We start from the raw sequence: 19,476 nt of genomic DNA, 5'->3' as shown, positions 1-19,476 counted from the left end.
GTCTTCAAAACAGTGCTGGAGTGTGGGCTGCCCTGCCCAGCACTGCCACAGGAGCAGGGATAGAAAGGCCTGCCCGACTTGGAGGGAAGCCCAGAGTGGCTGGGCCCAGGGCCGGGAATCATTAACTGCAGGGTCTAGTAGTGCCCAGCACCTCCCCCAGCTGGGTCCATGCCGGCCTTGGCTGGATATGACCTAGGCCCTGGCTCCCGGAAGTGCTTGGGGCCCCGCTAGGTGCTGGCATTGCAGGCTTCCTGGCCTCACCAGCCTCCCTTGCCCCAGGCTGGGCAGGTTTCCTGCCCTGTCAGAACTCTTGCTCCCACCAGGCCAGCCCTGCTACCCCAGCTCCCAGCTGGACAGATGGGCTGCTGACCCTGACGGTCCTCTCGCGCTCCCATCCCTTTCGCCCATCTGTCTGTCCCTGGTTCCTGCCCTGTAGGTCTGAGTTCCCCGGCCCAGCCTGGCCCAGGCCTCCGTCCCCCCTGGCTCCCACAGTCACATTTTGCTGCCAGCGCAGGGCACTGAAAAACTGCTGGCACTGCCAAAAACCCTGTGTGCGCTATGACTCCCCAAACATCCCTTTATTTTTATTGTTCTGTTAATTACTGTTTAAACTTTAATAAGTCACTTCGTCAGGAGGGGGGACCTGCCGTGAGCTTTTCTGTGCAAACACGGGCCCGGGAGTGACTCGGGTGTAATATAACCCTTTATGCGATGTGGGAATGTTTAGATTGTAACAGAAAGTTGTTATTTTAATGACAGTTAAGGGCAGGGGGGGTGTCTGAGCACAGAAAAGAAGGAAGGTGGGCAGCAGCCTTGCTCCCCTTGGGTCTCCACTGAGGACGCTGGGTGGCCTGGCCTTGCCAGAGGCTTTCCCTGACTGCAGCAGCCAAGGGTCCAAGGAGCCGAGGGCCCTTCCGGGCTGCCCCCCAGACTGCTGGTGATGGGGTATCACAGGCCTGCCAGCCAGGAGAAATGCCTACGGGTGGGGAGACCTTGGGTGGCCTAGTCAGATGAAGGCCCAAGGAGAAAGTTGGGCTTTTTTGGGTGAGGGTGGGAGGTATAGTGCGTGCCCAGTGCTCCAGGCAGTTCTCAGGTCCTGGGCAAAGGCCACAGGGCCATTTGAGGTCACTGTGTCTGCACCTCAGACTGGGGAGGAAGCCCCCTCCCAGCTCCCAGGGGACCTGCCTGCGGTCCTCCAAGTCTAGCGAGTGCATACTATGCGCTACCAGGTTCTGTGCCAGATGCCCCACCATCCTTTCAACAACCTGCTTACAGATGGGGAAACTGAGGCCCAGGGCCGAGAAGTGGCTTGCTTAAAGAAACAGCTGCCCAGTGGTAGAGCCAGGTTTCTAACGTGGGCTTGTCTTACTTGGAAACTGCCGGAGTCGAGGTACCTGAGCTGAACACTGTCCCGTAGTGGCAGGGCGAAGGGGCTTCACGCCATTTACTGGAATCCAGGATCATCCTTCTTGGCTTTTGGGGGACTTTGGGCATGGTGTACTCTGTGGGTCCCCCATGCCCACCCTACCTCCTCCGACTCCCTGTCAGGAAGGGGAGTTGAAAGGGAAGATGAAGCCAGAGTTCCCCTAAATCTGGGGACAGGCCACGTGCCATTTTCTTTACAAGGGCTGGGCTGTCTCAAAGGGAGTTTGAGGGTCTGGGAGCCGGGTTAGGGACGATGGCACCTGACTTGTTCCTATCTTGCTCTGATATCCCTGATCCTCTGTACCCAGAGGCACTTCTGCTCCAGACCTGTCCCTAGAGAGGGGTGACCCCTGGAGAGGGCACCTTGCCCCCAGCATCTGGGAGCTTCTGCAGGGATCCCTTGGGCCCATATACCTGATTTTGTCTCCATTCAGTCCATCTGTCTGTCCATCTACCCACAGCACTGGGCATCTGCTCTGTACCAGGCACTGGAGCTGCAGAAGCAAATAAGCCTGTGCTTGCCCTCAAGGAGCCCAACGCCTGGTCAAGGGGATTGAAGGGCAAGACCAAGGGGTCTGTCTGCAGGCCGAGAATTCTGTCTGGCCTCTCCTCTCTGGTGGCCTCCCGCTGAGGGCACCATGGGAAGGCCATGCATCCCCTCCTCCCCTGCCTCTTACTGGGCAGGCAGAGGTTCCGGGCCCAGTTCCTTCGCACTGAAGGCGAGAGCCCCCCAGATGCTGGCAGCTTGGGCCACGAATCGCTGAGGTTTTCCTTTTCTGAGCAGCGCGTTTCCCTAAATTGTCTTTGACTGCGTGCATGGGTAATGAAAGTTTATGCCCTTGTTAGAAGGACAGGCGGCCAGTTCCAGTTAGAACTGGGGCTGTCTCCCTGCCAGCCACCCTCAGCCCCCCTCCCCAGCAGGAGAGCGAGCGAGCACAAGTATGTGTGTGTGCGTACGCACGCGAGTGTGCGTTGCATGTGTACACACACACACACACACACACACACACACACACACACCTCCCTGGTGGATAAGAAGGCTGTTAGGGGAAGGGAGAGGGGACAGAAAAAAAAAGAAAAAAAAATTTCCATATTTGTGTAAGTTGCTTTAAAAGCATTTTATCATGTCATAAAAAAGGGAAAGTACTCTCAGAAATTGATCCTCTCTGCCAGCCTATTGGACAGAAGGACGTTGGGATGTTAATGGCCATCCTGCTCCAGGGTGGCTTATTAAAAAATTTATACATAAATGCTTAAAATTGCATAAATTATTTAAAAAAACCAACAAAGTAAGCAATTTGAATTCCCTCTTTTCCTCCCCTTCTCTTGGTCCCCCTTCTGCGGGCCCGCTTTTCCAGCCCCCCCAGGCTTTCTGCCCCTCCTCTGGGGTTTCCCTCTCTTTCCTCTACTTCCCATCTCGCACCCCGACACCGTCTGCCCTTCCCTCCTCCTGGGTTTCTGTGCCTCACCCACAAATTAACGAAGCAGCCAGCCCACCACCAAACACTCACTTGCACGCGCACTAATAAAAACACCACTAATAATGCCCCAAATCGAGAAATTCAATATTAAGGCCAAAGGGGGCAGACGCGGAGCAGAGCCGCCACCACGGTAGCCAGAGTTGGAGCTGTTGAGTGTGTCTCTCGCAGGCGTGGAATGTCACCCACACATCCTGGAGACTGGAGTGGGGAGTTTTATGATGGTTTTTCATTGATTTGTTTCCCCAGCGCAGCTGCCGACCTCTATTGAGGGACAAACATAATCAGCACTGACGCAAATTAGATGGTTATTCGTTTTGAAAATTGACAGAAAAACAATAAAAAAGATGAAATGCTCCCAAATCAATAGATATAATGAAATTCAAATAATCCGAGAGATGAGGTCTCCATGGCAACTGATAATGTGGAAAAGAAAACAATTTAATAAAGGACAGACACACTTTGAAAACAGATTGGGCCCGGGGAGGGGGGCAGGCTGGCGGGCGGAGGGCTGGAGCGCAGGCTGGCGAGTGAAGGATCACTGTCCGTCCCAAGGACACCCACCATAATTAAGCGAGGCTTTCGGCCCCAGAAAGTGCAGATTCAGGTTTTAATACACAAAATTATTTCAGGAGCAGTGAATCGGAAAGTCGTTTGTAATGACCTTCCTGAAAGGCCCGGGCGCGGGCCATGTTGGAGGCTGGGCGGCCGGGCGCTGAGTTATGGCGTATTTGTGTTTTTATAGTGCGGAGGGGAGGGGGTGGGGGGGAGGGGGGGAGAAGGTTGAACAGTATTTACAGCTCAGTTGTTTTCAGAGAGGAAAGAGAAATAGAGTTCATGGGGAGATGCAGGCGGGTGGTGGGCGGGTGAGCTGGGGAGGCCTCTGGGGGAGCGGAGGGAGAAGAGGTGGGCCCGGGCATCTCCCACCTTCGAGTTTGCCTTGGGGAGCCCGAGGGGATGCCAGGAGTGGCCGAGGAGGCACAGGAGTGATCTCCCTGCCTCCAGTCTCGGGTGTGGCTCAGCTAGTGGGATCTTTTAGGTCCGGTCTGGGGCCTCTCCAGGGACAGACAGGAGCCTAGATCCAGTCCCTGGGACACCTAGTCACACCCACTGGAGTAAAGGGTGGGGTGTCCCAGGCCATCAGGGGTGGCGCTGGGTGCTCCCCCTAGTCTCAGCACCCTCCAGGCCTCTGTTCAGGCACTGGTCACTGCAGTAGACACACTGCCTTTCTTGAGCCAGGTGCTGTGTCTGGGTATGCCCAGCCCCAGGCACAGCAGGGTGGACCTGGGGCTTGATCTTGGGCCTTGGGGATGATGCACACCCTGGCAGTGGTTCCAACTTCCAGTCTTCCTGCCTTCTTTTCCTCACCTCCATATCCCTGCCAAGTGCCTACCTTCGAAGAGCATACAAGAGGGAACAGCTCAGTCTCCTGGGGGCTGGGGGCTGGGGGCTGGGGAGGGATAGAGCAGACCCCCTCCACAGCCCTCCAGAGCCACTTGGCCTGGAGCGGGCCAGCTTGGGCCTGGGATCCCACGGGAACCCCCTGCTCCAGCCCTGACAGGCAACCCTCCCTCGGGCTCCGTCTCCCACAATCGCTGCAGAAAGGAAGTGGCGGCAGCTGCGTTTATGTTCTACTGTGATGACCACCCGCCGCATCCCTGGTTTCCAGGGGCCGCTCCGCATGTGTGCGTGTGACCGTAATGGAATTGTGCAAATACAGAGGATCCGAGCACGTGCGCGCGCACGCGGGCCTGTACACGGCCTGTGTAGGTCTTCGCGGTGTGTGTGTTTTAAATCTCCCCTGGGTGGCAAGTCTTTTTTTCTCCCCTTCCTGTTTGGCTGTGACCTGGGGGAGATTGATGGCCAGCCTGTGCGGTGGATGCTAACAGTTCCTCTGATTTATAGTTACTTACTCTAAGTGAGGCCACTTAGACGCATCTGGATAGTAAACCTTTTAACTGGACTAAAAAATCATAATAAATAAATAAACAGAGGGGGGCCAGCAAAGGCCCCACGGCCTGGCCCCCAACTCTCCTGTCCAGGAGCTATTGAGGACCGGGGACCTGGCTGAGAGCGCCCCAGGAGCAGAGGCCACTCCTCCCTCCCCTGCCTGAGCTCAGACCCTACTGTTCGGAGCTGGGAATGGAGCTGGGAATGGTATTGCACCCGAGGGGAAGGACCACCTCTCTCTGGGGACAAGTCCTGGCTGGCGAGTGGGGGTCACAGCCGGAGGAGATGGGAGGAACTGTTAAAACGGAGATGGGCTACAAGGTAGGGAAGAGTGGGAGTGGGAGGGAGCAGGGAGCAGCCAAGGGGTTCTGGGGAGTGGAAGGGGGAGCATATGTCTCTGGGAAACCCTCCTGCCTCCAGACTTGCCATTCCTGTGGCACCTGTACTTTCCATGGCAGTCATCGCTCTTGTGATGACTTTTTAGTCTGTTCCCTCGTTTAAATTGTTCTTGTCCGTGAAGGCATATTTGTCTGTCTCGCTCACATTGTACCCTCAGCACCCAGCTTAGGGCCTGGCCCATAGAAGGTGCTATAGAATGTTTGTTGAATAAACATAGACTTCACACCCCAAAACTGGGGCTTGTGGCCTGTCAAGTTCAAGTTGTTATGGGAAGGCAGGGTGGCGACTCTGACATCTGGGCCAACCCTGAGACTCCAGGACAGCTGGTGGTAGGCTGTGGGGAGGTGTGTGTGTGCAGTTCTAGGAATATGAACTTAGAAATCAGAGCCTGGTGGGAATCAGGCGCCAGCACCAGCTCCTGTGTGTCTATGGGCGGTTACCAACCTCTCCAGCCTCTGCTTCCTCGTCTGGAAATGGGGATATTACAACCAGCTGCATGGGGACACTATGGGGATTCGCCAGGGGGACACCCCAAAAGGCTCAACACGTCCCCAGCACAGAGGAGGCGGCAGAGGACAGCAGAGCGCTCAGAGCCTACCGCTGCCTGTGTGGCTCCAGGCGCCCAGTGGTGCCCGCAGCCCAAGCCGCCTGGCAGAGGGCAGGCAGGGCTGCCCCACTCGGGGGACTGGTTCCTGGCCCTGCCTCCCACCTCCTGATATACAGCGGGCGTTAGGCCGCCCAAAGGGGATACTGCATCCTTAGGAAGAAATATGTCCTCATTTTTCTTAAACACCGTTTCCACTGAGTGAAATGTTTAGAAGGGACGCACAGGGAGAACTTTATTTCCTACCAGGGAGTTCAGAGCCACCAAGCAGAGCCCATAAAGCACCGGGAGCCTGGTGGCTGACAGGCAGACCGGCCCAAAACACCATCACTCACAGGGTGGGGAGGGGCCCGCTGGCCTGCCAGGTCCCCTGGGACCATCTCCCCTGCCCCAGGGCAGGACACGCAGCTCAGAGACACAGATCCCAAGGCAGTGGGCACAGCCACCTTGCTACGTGCACAGGGCAGCCTTGAACCCAGGCCGCCTGTGGGGACAGGCTTGGCTCTAGCCCTGCAGGGGAGCCCTTCTTCTAGCCACCCCACCCTTTACGCCCCGGGGGGCAGGGGACAAGGGGCCCAGGCGTGGCTACAGAAACCCCCCTTCTCGCCAGCACTGGCAGGAACCCTGGCCTTCCTCAGCCTTTGGAAGGAGTGATGAGATTCATGCCATCACGGGCCCCTTCTCCTGAGGCCCTCCCCTCATTTGATTTCTGAAGCCGGCTGATTTGAATATTTATAAATATCAGTAAATTATTTATTGTAGCAATCTGCTGCACCATTTTACCCATCGCAGTTAACACTTTAGGGGGCTCCGTGTTATGGGAGCTGGGAGTGGTGGTGAGGAGGAGAGGGGGCAGGGGCGGAAAGGAGCGGGCAGGACAGGCTGGGACTTCCTAGCAACAGCCAGGAGCCTCAGGGAGGGTGTTGCTGGGGACAGCCCGACCCCTGCAGAGCCCCGCCTGGGTGAGCTCTTGTCCATGGTGGGCCCAGGTTCTGGGGTGTCAGAGCAACTGAGGATTAGTGTCCTCTGTAAAATGGGGTAATGACAGTACCTGCCTCTCTGGGTTGTTAGGAGGCATCAGTGAGATAGTCCCCAAAAAGTTGAGCAGTCCAGGCTTGCCCCTCCTCCACCCACCCGCCATGCCCATCAGAGTCTGCTCAGCTCAGATGAGTGCTGCCTGGGGGAGGGCGGGCGCTGGAAGGGAGCAGAGCCCTAGGAGGGAAGGTCAGAACCTGGGAAGCCCTGCCCCAGGCCCCAGCCCTCCAGCCTCTTTTTCCTCCCTACCTTTTCCAGGCCAGGTAAGGTATCCTGGTCTCAGGATCTCCCACCTAGATGTGGGGCCACATCTGGCTGCTTGTATCCCTCCAGGCTCAGCTGCCTTTTCCCAGGTACCTGTTTGCCAGGCCCTGTGCTGGGCAGGCACCCTTTCACTTTACTGTCCTGCACCCACACTGTATAGAGGAGAGAACCTGCCCAGGGCCCAGAGCTAGTTCTGGCACAGCCAAGCTATGAGCTTCCGGCTGTTGGACCCTAGAGCCCAGGCTCAGAACCACGGTGAGGGGCCACCTCCCGGCTTTCTCCCAGCGGATCTACCAGGGAAGGAGAGCTCCCGGGGTGGAGAGGGCTCACCACCTGCCTGCAGGTACCAGCCTGGCTGGGCCCACCTCAGCTGCCCCCTCCCCTTGCCTCGCCCCTGGTAAGCGAACAGGAGTGCCCGTGCCTTCCCACCCTCTGGCCCAGCCTGCCTCCTGGGCAGTATTGTTCCCAGAGGAAGTGTCCAGTGTAAATAGAGCAGCGGGCAGGCTGGTGGCGGGAAGGAGATGAAAGGGGCAGTGACAGGGCCGGGGACGGATGGCTTCCTCCCATTGAGGCCTGGCCACGGCGTTTATATTTTAGGGAAGAAAGTCAGGGGAATGTTTACATGGGCAGGAGCCTGGGGTCAGACATGGCGGGGGGGTTAGTCTGCAGATCCTAGGGCCTTGATGGGAGGCAGGGGAGAAAGGCCCCCCAGGTGGGCCAAAGGCAGATGGGCGGGCAGGCAGCTTCAAGCTCAGATCTTGCGTGCCCGTCGCCCACCACCCAGCCTCACACACGGCCCCACTCACACACAAACACTGCTTCTGCCTCCTGCCCGGTTGCCCAGCCCACACAGCCTTCTCCCACCTCCACCCCTGGGACCAGCAGTAGAGTCAGAGGTAGGGCAACATCTGGAAGGCAGGTGGGCTGGGGCAGAGAGGCAGCTGGAGAGCAGGTGTAAGGGGAGTCGTCAGGAGCAAAGGGGCCTGGGGGCTGGGGGGGCCCAGGGTGCACAGCTGCATCGCAGCTGGCGGGGGCCCAGGCGGGGACTGAGCCAGGCACAGAGCTGAGATCAAGAGAGGGTGGGCCAGGCTGGGTGGGCCAGAGTGTGAGGGAGGCTCCAGGATGGGTGGGGGCCCCAAGAGGGGGTGTCACCAGCAGCAAGTGCAGCCTGGGGAGCTTGTGCTGCCCTCTTCCTTGGGATAAATATTTATAGATTCATTTGCCGTCTGCCATACACACTTGGCTGCTTCCCTCCCGGTAAAAATAGTGCAGAGCCCCTCCCCCTTCCTTCCCCATCCAGGGCAGGGGACAAGGGGACCAGGTGAGCCCTGCTCCCCATCCTCAACAGGGTCAAGAGTAGTGAGAGGTAGGACCAGGGACCTGTTGGAGGAAACTTGATGTCACCAAGCCTGGGGCTGGCCCAGAGACTGGGTGACTGGTGGGATTAGGAGCCCCACTGCTGAGCTTGAAGGATTCCCCCATCTGTGCTTGGAGACTGGAGGTGTAGGCAGCAGAGTTGGAGACGGATGAAGTGTGGGGAGAGTGGGCACTGGTTTGGGCAAGGTGGGGCCACAGGGCTGGGGGGCAAACAGACCCTTCTCTGACAGGGTGGTGGGGTGGCTAGAGTTACCCGGGGCCCCCGAGGCCAGGTGAGGCTATGCACAGTGGTGCTGGCTGCCTGGCTAGGATCTGGCTGGGACTGCTGGGCATTGTATGCATCAGAGAACAAGTGTGTGTACAAGTCAGGCCCACTGTGGGTTTTATGGGGGTTAGTTCACTACAGTGAAGCCCCTTCTGACTGTGGACTTGGGGAGCAGAGCCTTTTGGTCTATATGGTGACTCGGACCTGCCCAGTTCTCTGTTGGAGGCACTTGATCCAGGCCACAGGGAGCTTTGCAATTGGGGGACAGCTTTGGTATGGCCCCCTGTGCACAAAGTGAGTGTGAGCTGGGGATCACATCTGCAGCAGCCCCCCCCCACCCCATCCTCAGCTCCGCCACAGGGTCTGGCACACAGTAGGGGCTCACCAGATGGATGGACGGATAGGTAGACGTACAGATAAACATATGGGGGCACTTTGTGTGTGTGTTCACCCTGGTTGGCCTTTGTGGCAGGTCCCAAACTGGTGGGTGGTCTTGTTGTATCCCCCCAGGACCCGTGGTGCCACTCTCGGAGATGGGGCCTGGGAGCTGTCCATCTGGGCTGAGCCACCGGAGGGAGGCTGGCTAGCACACTCGGCAGCCCAGTGAACATTTCTGGCTATTTGTGTTGGACTGTCACGTTCAGGGGTTACGCACTGAAACTGCAGCTTCTGGGCTTCCCATTGGGGAGCTAAGGAATCCCAACCTGTTCCAGCTGGGCTCCTTCAGCTAGAAAATGGGCTTTCCAGAGCTGGCTAGGCCTTTCCAGGCCGCAGGAGTTGGCCCAGGCCAAGAACAAGTGAGGTACTGGGGCAAGGCGAGTAGCCCAGGAGGAGCTGAGGCTCTGTGCCCTGGGACTCTCTTAATGATGCTTGAGGTGAGGGTCAGGCAATAGGAAATGGCTACGAAACCAAGAGAAGGGCTGGGAAGGGGATAGGAAGACCCTAACAAGGGGCGGGGAGTGAGAAAATGGAGGCTTTCTGGAGGGTCCCAGGTAGCTGAAGAAAAGGAGATCCTAGGTCTCTCCAGTGAGATGGAGATTGGAGTTGGGTGGAGCCCTGGGGCCTATCCTGCAGGGGAGCCACGGGGGGAGCAGATGCGCAGTGGGAAAGGGGCCAGCCAAGTGCTGCTGGGCAGTCAGGCAAGAGACCACACAGGCTGGCCCCTGGCCCTTGGCCGTCTCCTCCCCAGGAGGCCATGGGGTGAGGGAGAAAGCCCACAAGGTGGGGTCAGGCCACCCTCCACCCAGCACTGTCCCTTACCAGCTTTAATCTGCAACCACCCCAGAGCTTGTCACTGCCTCAGTCTCCTTGTATGTCAAAGGGCTCACCCACCTCCTTTATATCAGGGCATACCCACCCCCTTTATACCAGGGCTCACCCACCCCCTTTATATCAGGGCTCACCCACCTCCTTTTATACCAGGGCTCACCACCTCCTTTATACCAGGGCTCACCCACCTCCTTTTATACCAGGGCTCACCCACCCCCTTTATACCAGGGCCCACCCACCTCCTTTTATATCAGGGCTCACCCACCCCCTTTATACCAGGGCTCACCCACCCCCTTTGTGCCAGGGCTCACTCATTCCCTTTACACCAGGGCTCACCCACTCCCTTTGTACGAGGACTCACTCGCTGCCTTTATACCAGGGTTTAAAGGTATACTGGGGCTCACCCACCCCCTTGGGACTGGCCCTCACCCACCCCCTTTACACTGGGGCTTGCCACCTCTCAGAGGAGTTATTTGGTGCAGACAATACAAGAAATGTTTGCAGGAATTAGATGCTGGGAAGAAGAGTACCTCTTGTGTTTGAGGAGTCATTCATTCATTCATGCATGCATTCATTTGTTCACTCACAAACTATTTCCTGGAGCACCTACTATGTGCCAAGCTCTGTGCCATACTCTGGGGATAGGGTGATGTGCAGGCACGGCCTCCTGGAGCTCAAAGTCTGGTAGTAGACGAACACTCCAGACAGCCTCAGGGTAGTGTAGGGGAACCTAGATGGAAAGACCTCTGGCTTGGGGGAGTGTGGGGCAGAGCTTGGGTCCTGGCCTTTCATGGGGTGGGCATTGTTGGCCTGCATCCTCTGACTTTTGCCCTCCTCCACCCTTGCAGCTGAAGGCACTCGGTGCTCCGACCCACCTGCAGGCAAGCCGGCAATGGCGGCCAAGCGCAAAGGCGGCCTGAAGCTCAATGCCATCTGTGCCAAGCTGAGCCGCCAGGTGGTGGTGGAGAAGGGAGCAGAGGCCAGCTCCCACACCGAGGGCAGCCCGCTGCGATCCCGGGACAAAGAGCACAGTGGGCCTGAGTCTGGGGTGTCCCGGGCCCCCCGCAGCGAAGAAGACAAGAGGAGGGCGGTGATCGAGAAGTGGGTCAACGGGGAGTACAGTGAGGAGCCAGCCCCTCCCCCTGTGCTAGGGCGGATTGCCCGTGAGGGCCTGGAGCTGCCTCCTGAGGGTGTCTACATGGTGCAGCCTCAGGGCTGCAGCGACGAGGAGGACCACAGGGAAGAGCCTGCCAAGGATGGCAGTGTCCTGGAGGAGAAGGACTCAGACCGGGCAGCCACCAAGGATGACAGTGGTCCCAATGCCAAGCAGGCTTCAGGTGAGGATCTGGCTTTGAAGGGACAGGACACAACCCCTGGAGAGGCCCAGCAGGGAGCACTATCCATCCCTCACTCTTGCTCCAAATATTGGCACCTCACTCAAACACAGCAAGGACCCCTGCGGAAGGGATGGGGCTCAGGCCCAAGGTAGTGACTAGAATGGAGGAGACTAGTTGCGAAAGGGTGGATGAGGGCCACCAAGAGGAAGAAGAGAAGGGACAGAGAAGGTAGTTTCCTCAAGGGTGTGAGCATGGCTAGGAGCTCCCTAAGAGGAAATGATGGATGGATGGACGGACAGTGGATAGGTGGGTGGGTAGATGGATGGACAGTGGGTGGATAGATGGATGGATGGACAGTGAGTGGATGGGTAGATGAATAGACGGGTGGGTGAACGGACAGTGGGTGGCTGGATGGATGGACAGATGGACAGACAATGGATGGATGGATAGATGGACAGACAGTGGATGGCTGGATGGACAGACAATGGATGGATGGATGGATAGATGGACAAATGGACGGTGGATGGATAGATGGATGGACTGACAGTGGGTGGATCGATGGATAGATGGACAGTGGGTGGATGGATGGATGAGTGGCCGATGGATGACTCTATTCTTACCACACCTGCGTAGGGACAAGCCTGCTGGGGGACACAGTACCTGCATGTAAGTGTGGGGTGCAGTGGTCAGCATCATGAACTACCTGAGCCGCTTGTCTCCAGATACAATTTCTCAGGGACGCTTCCGAGAAGCTCTAGGATAAGCTTTGTTCTCCCACACCTCCCTTTGGTGTTCTTCCAGAGCTGTCACTGCCATCTCATCTCCCCTTGCCTTTTCCTTCGCTGGCTCTCCCAGGCAAGGCCGCTCAGCCCCGAGTGGTGGATGAGGCACAGGGCCATGAGGATGGCCTGGCCTGGCCCAGCCAGCGTATCACGTTACACCCACCTGCCCAGCCAAGGTCCTCTGGCTGACCTCCTATTTCCCACGAGCTGGCTGAGCCTGGGTTTGCAAGAGCCTCCTTATCCTCAGATCTCAGAGCAGCCCTATGAGTGCCTTCTGCTCCAGGAGAGGGAGGGCTTGGGGTTTCGGGAGTCACCACTAGAACTGGAACCCTGGGGCCTGGAGTCTTTTCTCTAGCCCCCAGCCTCCCTCCTGGGCTCGTGTCTGGTGCCCTGGGCCTCCCCTGCCCGCTCCCCGGTCCCCTTCCCCCTGCAGCGAGGGACGCGTCTCCTCCCTGCGCGGGGAGCCCTGCGCAGCCACATAATTATGCATATAAGATATAAACAGAGCTGTTTAATTATCCTTCGCCACATCAGTGACAGAGTAATTAACAAACATTGCAAGATCAATGAGGAAAAGTGTGACCTTCAGTTTCCTCTGATAGGAAAAGCCCTTGCCATTCCCAGACACAAGGTGATTGTGCTGGGCTGGAGGAGAGGAGAGGGACAGGGACTAGGGCTGCTGTCTGTTAGCACCCTGCCCACACCCCATGCCCAGAGGAGCAGAGTAGGCCATGGCTGCCTGCCCCTCCCTCTCCAGGGGAGTGAAGAGCTGGGAGGGTAGAAGGCAGGGCCTGAACCTGCCCTGGCCTCACCCCCTCTGGCTGGAGGCTGGGTGGGACGCCTGCTCAGCCCTGGGCGCTGGAGAGCACGGCTGAGGCTCTGGCTGCCCACCATGGACTCAGCCCACAGGCCACCTTCCTGGGGCCCTGGGGCTCAGGAATGCAGGCCTCCAGGCTGCCCAGGGACCCCAGCCTGGCCCCCTCCCGCGCTAAGCCGCCTATCCTTTAAAGCCTTCTGTTTCTCTGCCATATATAGTGAGGACTCAGCTGCCTCTAGCTATTTTTAGCCCCTTTCCCTGGTCCCTGAGCCACTGAAGGCGGCCGCCAGCGCCCACTCCTCCCAAGCCGGGCCCCCAGCCCTGCAAGTTAGAGGTCAGGATAGTGGCTCAACGCTGGCCCTACCCCAGAGGAGCAAGCTGTGTTGGCTCCTCTAGTCACTGCCCATTGGGTGCCTGGTGGACGACCTCGACATCCTGTCCTCCCCAGTAGGGTCCTAGTCACCATAGCGGGCACCCCCCCAGCCCAGGAACTCAGAGTCTCTCCTTCCACATGCCGCTGGGTTTTTCAGTTACCCAAGGGCAGGCTTGGCCGATTGGGTACCTCCAGGTGAGGTCTGGAACGCCAACCATGCCAGGTCAGGGTGGGGTCAGAGAAGACCCTGCCTCTGCTTCCCTGCTGGGCCCTGGGCTCCCACCCTTGCTGCTGCCACTCCTTCCTTTTTCGTGCTCTCAGAACCTCCAGCCCAGGGTCCTTCTGCTCTACGTGTGCCCAAGTGTGTTGGCTCACACACAAGCAGCCCTGGCTCAGGGCATGGCACATACTAGGTGTTTAGTTAGTGTTTATTAAGGAATGAGTGCTGGTGTGTGCCAGGGATTCATGCGCCTGCTGAGTGTAGGTTGTACACCAAAGGAGATGCCTCTGTACAGACACCCCAGAGAGAATGGGGTGGTCTTGCCTAACACTATCCTGAGATGTTGACTTGGGAGGTGGGTGGGGGGTTTGACTGTGTGTGTGTGTGTGTGTATGAATGTATATGTGTGTGCCAGTGTCACTGGGGCTGGAGGGCTGCTCTCTGGGCTGTCAGTGTGCCCTTGAGTGGAGACAGGTGAGGGAGGATGGGTGAACCATACTTGGGCCCCTTGCCCTGGGCCCAGCAGGCTAGCCTCCTCCCAGCCCATCCTGGGTCCCACTTACGAGCAACTGAAGGAAGGTGGGGAGATGTGAAGGATTCTTCCACATCATCAATCTTGGTGTGGAGGTGGGTGGCCTCGGTGAGTGTGAGCAAGCTCATTAGTCCCTGTCTCTGCCCAGTTCCATGTCCGGGACCCTCAGCTTCCTGGGGAGCAGTCTTGGGGGACCCCCTTCTCCTCCCAGGGACAAGGGCCCATGTGTCCATTTGTGGGGATCAGTGAAGATCCTCCAGGCAAGCGCAGCAGACCCGTCCCTGAGCCCAGAGCATCTCCCGGAGTCCTCCGGGCTCCCTCCTGGCTATCTGCCCGCATCCCTACCTGTCCTCCCTCCGTTTTCTCACCCCCACCCAGGAGGCAGGTTGGGTTCTGGCCTTACTTCCAGTAAAATGACTTCTCTTTCATATTAGGCCAAGGCGAGAGAGTGGAGACGTTTATGAAACTTTGTTTAATGTACTGAAAAGCCATCGGCCAGAACATTTAGGAAATTGATTTTCCTGGCATTGATGAACTCGTTTTATTTTACCCCAGTATTAATTACTTTTTTTTAAAACAAATTAATTTAAGAGTCGTAAAACCTAACAAGTGAGCCAAACGTCCATAGATCATGTCCTGCTCTGCCCCTCCCCGTGCGGGCCCCCTCCCCATGGGGTAGGGGCTCACGATGGGGCGGTCCTGTCTCTCCGATGTCCCTCGCCGAGGTGACCTCCCCTCTCCACCCCGCTGTAGGTGAGGCCTCCTCACTGCGGGACTACGCGGCCTCCACCATGACGGAGTTCCTTGGCATGTTCGGCTACGACGACCAGAACACGAGGGACGAGCTCGCCAGGAAGATCAGCTTCGAGAAGCTGCACGCGGGCTCCACCCCGGAGGGAGCCGCCTCCTCCGTGCTGCCTCCCTCCGAGGACGCCCTCAGCAAGCGGGCACGCTTCTCCAAGTACGAGGAGTATATCCGAAAGCTCAAGGCCGGCGAGCAGCTCTCCTGGCCGGCCCACGGCACCAAGGCTGAGGAGCGGACTGGCAAGGAGATGGTGGGCCCCCTGCCCGGCCTGCGGCTGCCCAGCAGCACAGCCCATCTGGAGACCAAGGCCACCATCCTGCCCCTGCCGTCCCACAGCAGCGTCCAGATGCAGGGCCTCATGGCCCGTGCCTCCAAGTATGACTTCTTCATCCAGAAACTGAAGACAGGCGAGAGCCTGCGGCCCCAGAACGGGAGCACCTACAAGAAGCCGTCCAAGTATGACCTGGAGAACGTCAAGTACCTGCACCTCTTTAAGCCGGGGGAGGGAAGCCCTGACATGGGCGGGGCCATCGCCTTCAAGACGGGCAAGGTGGGGCGCCCCTCCAAGTATGACGTCCGGGGCATTCAGAAGCTGGGCCCAGCCAAGGTCCCGCCTGCTCCCAGCCTGGCTCCCACACCCCTCACCAGTGCACCCAGCGCGCCCAGCGCTCCTGGGCCTGGGCCTGAGCCACCCGCCTCCCTGCCCTTCAACACTCCTGAGTACCTGAAGTCAACCTTCTCCAAAACAGACTCTATCACCACGGGGACCGTCTCCACTGTCAAGTAAGGTGCCCCCCACCCCCGCTGCCACCCCTGCCCTGGGACTGGAGTAGACAAGGAGGCCACTTCTGGGCCTTGGAGTGCATGCTGTGGACATACACTCACACAGTGTGCACATTTGCTTAGGCACTCGGATTCATGCACAAGCCGATTCCCATGCACATGCGTGCACACACATGAACGTGCACACACAGTTATCCACCATGTATCCTCTTCTACCTGCAGAATCATTCATACACCCGCGTGCATACCATGCTCCTACATTGTTACATCCTTACACTCATGGGCCTACATGCTATCCATCTTGCAGTCCACACACTCTCACAGACACACCCTCACACACTCAGGGACTTGTATGTACATATTGATTTGCTAGCACACACACACCACAGACTGCTCTGGTCCCCATTTGGCCATGATAAGCGTCCTCTGCCTGTTGCCATGGCTGAGAAAGTCCCACTCTGGGGCAGGGCCCTGGGGTCCTTGCTGGTGGCCAGGGCTCCTGGGTTCAAACCTGGCCATGAGGCAAGGCAGGAAGAGGAGGTAGGAGGCCTGGTGGAGTGGGTACACTATTCCTGCCCTAACCTCGGGGTGAAGTGAGCGATGGTGTGGTGCTGAGCAAGATGCTTCCCCGTGGCCCTCCCCTGCATTCCACCAGTGCAGGAGCCCCCAGGCCCTGGACGGAGGACTGTAAATTGGGTGAGCAGATCTGGGGCTGTCAGGTGCCCTCTGGCATGAAGGCAAGGCAGCTTTCACTGCCCAGCGTACTGGCTTGGTGCTCTCTGCCCCCTCCCCTGGCTCTCTCCTCAGCCAGCAGCCTCCATCTTCCCTGTGTGCAAGGCGGGCAGATCCAGGCCTCTGAGGCCTTCCTCCCAGTCGGACTGTAGCCCAGCCCATGGAACCTGCTGCTGCCAGCTCAAGACGTCCCTGCCTTTGTCAGAGTTGGGCTAGTTGGAGCTGTGCCGGGTTTCTACCCGGAGACTTTGTCAGTGCAAACCCGAGTGCCTCAGAACGTGACAGAGCGAAGGCGAGAAGGGCCAGGGCCCCAGGGCAGAGAGCTGGCCCTGCCAGACACTCCTGGGGCATGAGGCCACCCCCTGTCTGCTAATCGGCTATGCCCTGTGTGTCTCTCGCCAGGAACGGATTGCCCACAGATAAACCAGCTGTCACCGAAGATGTAAACATTTACCAGAAATATATTGCCAGGTAGGCCCCTGGGGGAGGAGCCTACTGTGGAGAGAAGGTGGTAGGGGGGAGCCAGGAATGCCTGGGGACTGCTGGACTAGCCATCCGTCTGACCGTTAGCGCCAAGGTGCTTGCCTCCTCCTCCCGCACTAAACTCCCCCAAGGGGCCACCCTCTGCACCCAACTCAGTGCCCCCCACCTGGGGTGGTCATGCCACAGGGCCCTTAAAACAGCTTGTACCCCAGGCGTGGATGAGGAGGGGCCTGGCCACAGGGAAGTGCAGGGCCCTCCTCCCTCCATGGCTGGCTGGGCTCCTGCCCTCCTTGGAGCCTGGGGGTGGGGTGCAGGCCGCCATGTCGGCAACAGGAAGGGGTGTGGGCAGCAGTTGTCCAAGGAGCCCCTCCCTGACCTAGCCCAGGGTGCTGCCCAGGTGAGGCCCTGACCTCAGAGCCCTTTACATCCTCAGCGAAGCAGGGTTGATGGTGAAGACGCTTTGCCTCAGCAGATGCCCCCAAATCACGGCCGCTCATTGCTGGCACCTGGCCGGGCAGCATGGGGCCGGGCGATGTCCTGGCATCTGTCCTCTTGCTGTCTTTCCCTCCCTTGTCTCTGTCTTTTCAGCCTTGCTCCATTCATCTTCTCTTTATTATTATTATTATCATTATTATTAGTGCCTCGACAGATGGCCCTTCTGGCAGCTTCAGCTCAAATATTTATTTGCAAGTGGTTCTCCCCCTTATAACTGGGGTTTCTCTTGCTCTCTCCTGCAACCTCACGTCACCACTGGAGGGGAGCAGGCATGCAGAGTGTGCACCTTCCCCACAGTTGTCCCGGCCGGCTGCCCTCGGGGCTGTGAGAACCACATCCTGGCAGGATCGAGGCCTGAGAGGAGAGGGGTTTTCTGGGAGACGGGCAGTGGCCAGGCCGGGTGGGGCTCCTGGCTGCAGAGTTGGCTGGGAGAGCGAGCTCCCTGCTGCGGGCTGCCAGACAGATGCTGGGCTTTAAAAATTCATAACTCTGGACTGTTTCAAGTATCAGGAAAAGCCCAGGACAGAGGAGAGCCCTTTAACATCTCAACAACAGAGCTGTGGGACTGACCCAACCAGGGTCCCAGCACTTGCCCTAGGACTGGGGGAGTGGCAGGGAGGAGGTTGTAGATAAGGTGATTGGGCCACCTTGGGGCTCCGGCCTTCACGATCTCCATCCCCCATCTCCCCCATCTGTCTCTGTTCTGGCTTTGGGCTGGCCCCAGCTTCTTCCTCTCCACCTGGGGTGCAAGACCCCTTTGCCTCGCCTTGCACTCACTCCTAGAGCAGATGGCTGGCCGGCCTGCAGCTCAGTGGGCCTGGGATTCCTGGCAGGCCTGTCACTCCCCCTGGCCTCAGGCCTGGAGAGCCCACCCCATCATCTAGCCTCTGTAGCTCCACCCTAGCTGGCCACCTTAGCCCCTCAGCGTCCCCACTGGGTCAGCTGCAGCTGCCTTCTGGGTCCCAGCAGCACATCTCAGGCCGAGAGCCCGGGAAGAGGCCTAACGCCCCCGTCCCTCTGCAGGTTCTCAGGCAGTCAGCACTGCGGCCACATACACTGCGCCTACCAGTACCGCGAGCACTACCACTGCCTCGACCCCGAGTGCAACTACCAGGTATGGGTCCTCAGGGCCTCCCAGCCCGAGGTGGAGTCTCTACCCGAAAGTGGAACAGTGGGGGCTCAGGTCGGCTCGGGCCACCTGAATGTAACTCAGACAGGCAGAGAGCCCGGAAAGACTAGCAGCCTGTCCGCATTGCCTGATTCCCGCCACAAGGCAGCCAGTCTGCATCCTGGTGACAATCATTCAATCTCTCATTCACTGAGAGTCTGCCATGTACCCAGGATGGTGCTCAACAGTCTCTATACCTGTCTCATTTAATCTTTCCAATGACTTTTAACATTGGTATTGCTGCCCCATTCTCTAGATGGTAAAATTGAGGTTTGGATAGCTTGTTGCTTAGTGAATGAGATGGGAGTGTGGACAGTCTGCACAGGGCTGCTCCCTTTGTCTCCCCAGAGAGCACAGTGGGCACGGCCCTTAGGGGGCACTGGGAGGAATGAGCTGGCACCCATCAGAGGCCCTGCCTCTAAGGTATGGCCTGATTCAGTAGTCTTGCCCCTGGGCATGGCTGTAAGGAGCTTGGGATGAGGTCAGGAGAGGGTCTGCGGGCCTGAACCTTTGGAATTGTTCCTGCCAAGGTCCAGTGTGCCAGGAAATGACTATGGGGCAGTCTGGGATCATTTATAGGGAGGCTGAAGATCCTGGGGCCTGTGCTTGGTCCCGGTGCTCTTGGATGGTCTGCAGCCCGGCCCTCTGCCAACCGCCCTCTCTCTGGCAGCGGTTCACCAGTAAGCAGGACGTGATCCGGCATTACAACATGCACAAGAAGCGTGACAACTCCCTGCAGCATGGTTTCATGCGCTTTAGCCCCCTGGACGACTGCAGCGTCTACTACCATGGCTGCCACCTCAACGGGAAGAGCACGCACTACCACTGCATGCAGGTGGGCAGGGGCCTCGCTGACCAGGGCCCTCCTTTCATCCCATCCCCC

At 58.3% G+C, this 19,476-nt stretch overlaps 1 protein-coding gene across 2 annotated transcripts in view; it reads left to right on the top strand.

Annotated features, from left to right (window-relative positions):
• CASZ1 (castor zinc finger 1) overlaps positions 1-19,476 on the top strand; it is a 154,536-nt gene that overhangs the window by 125,440 nt on the left and 9,620 nt on the right. For both annotated transcript variants that reach the window (XM_012558063.2, XM_004385159.1), the window contains 5 exons: positions 10,915-11,403; positions 14,881-15,715; positions 16,850-16,918; positions 18,449-18,539; positions 19,264-19,428. In XM_012558063.2, coding sequence (XP_012413517.2) covers positions 10,915-11,403; positions 14,881-15,715; positions 16,850-16,918; positions 18,449-18,539; positions 19,264-19,428 — 1,649 coding nt within the window. The remainder of the gene's footprint in view (positions 1-10,914; positions 11,404-14,880; positions 15,716-16,849; positions 16,919-18,448; positions 18,540-19,263; positions 19,429-19,476) is intronic.

The sequence above is a fragment of the Trichechus manatus genome, unplaced genomic scaffold (genome assembly GCF_000243295.1).
Source record: "Trichechus manatus latirostris isolate Lorelei unplaced genomic scaffold, TriManLat1.0 scaffold00133, whole genome shotgun sequence".
NCBI lineage: Eukaryota > Metazoa > Chordata > Mammalia > Sirenia > Trichechidae > Trichechus > Trichechus manatus.
The sequence above is the reverse complement of the archived record's forward strand: the minus strand, read 5'-3'. Positions and strand labels throughout refer to the sequence as shown.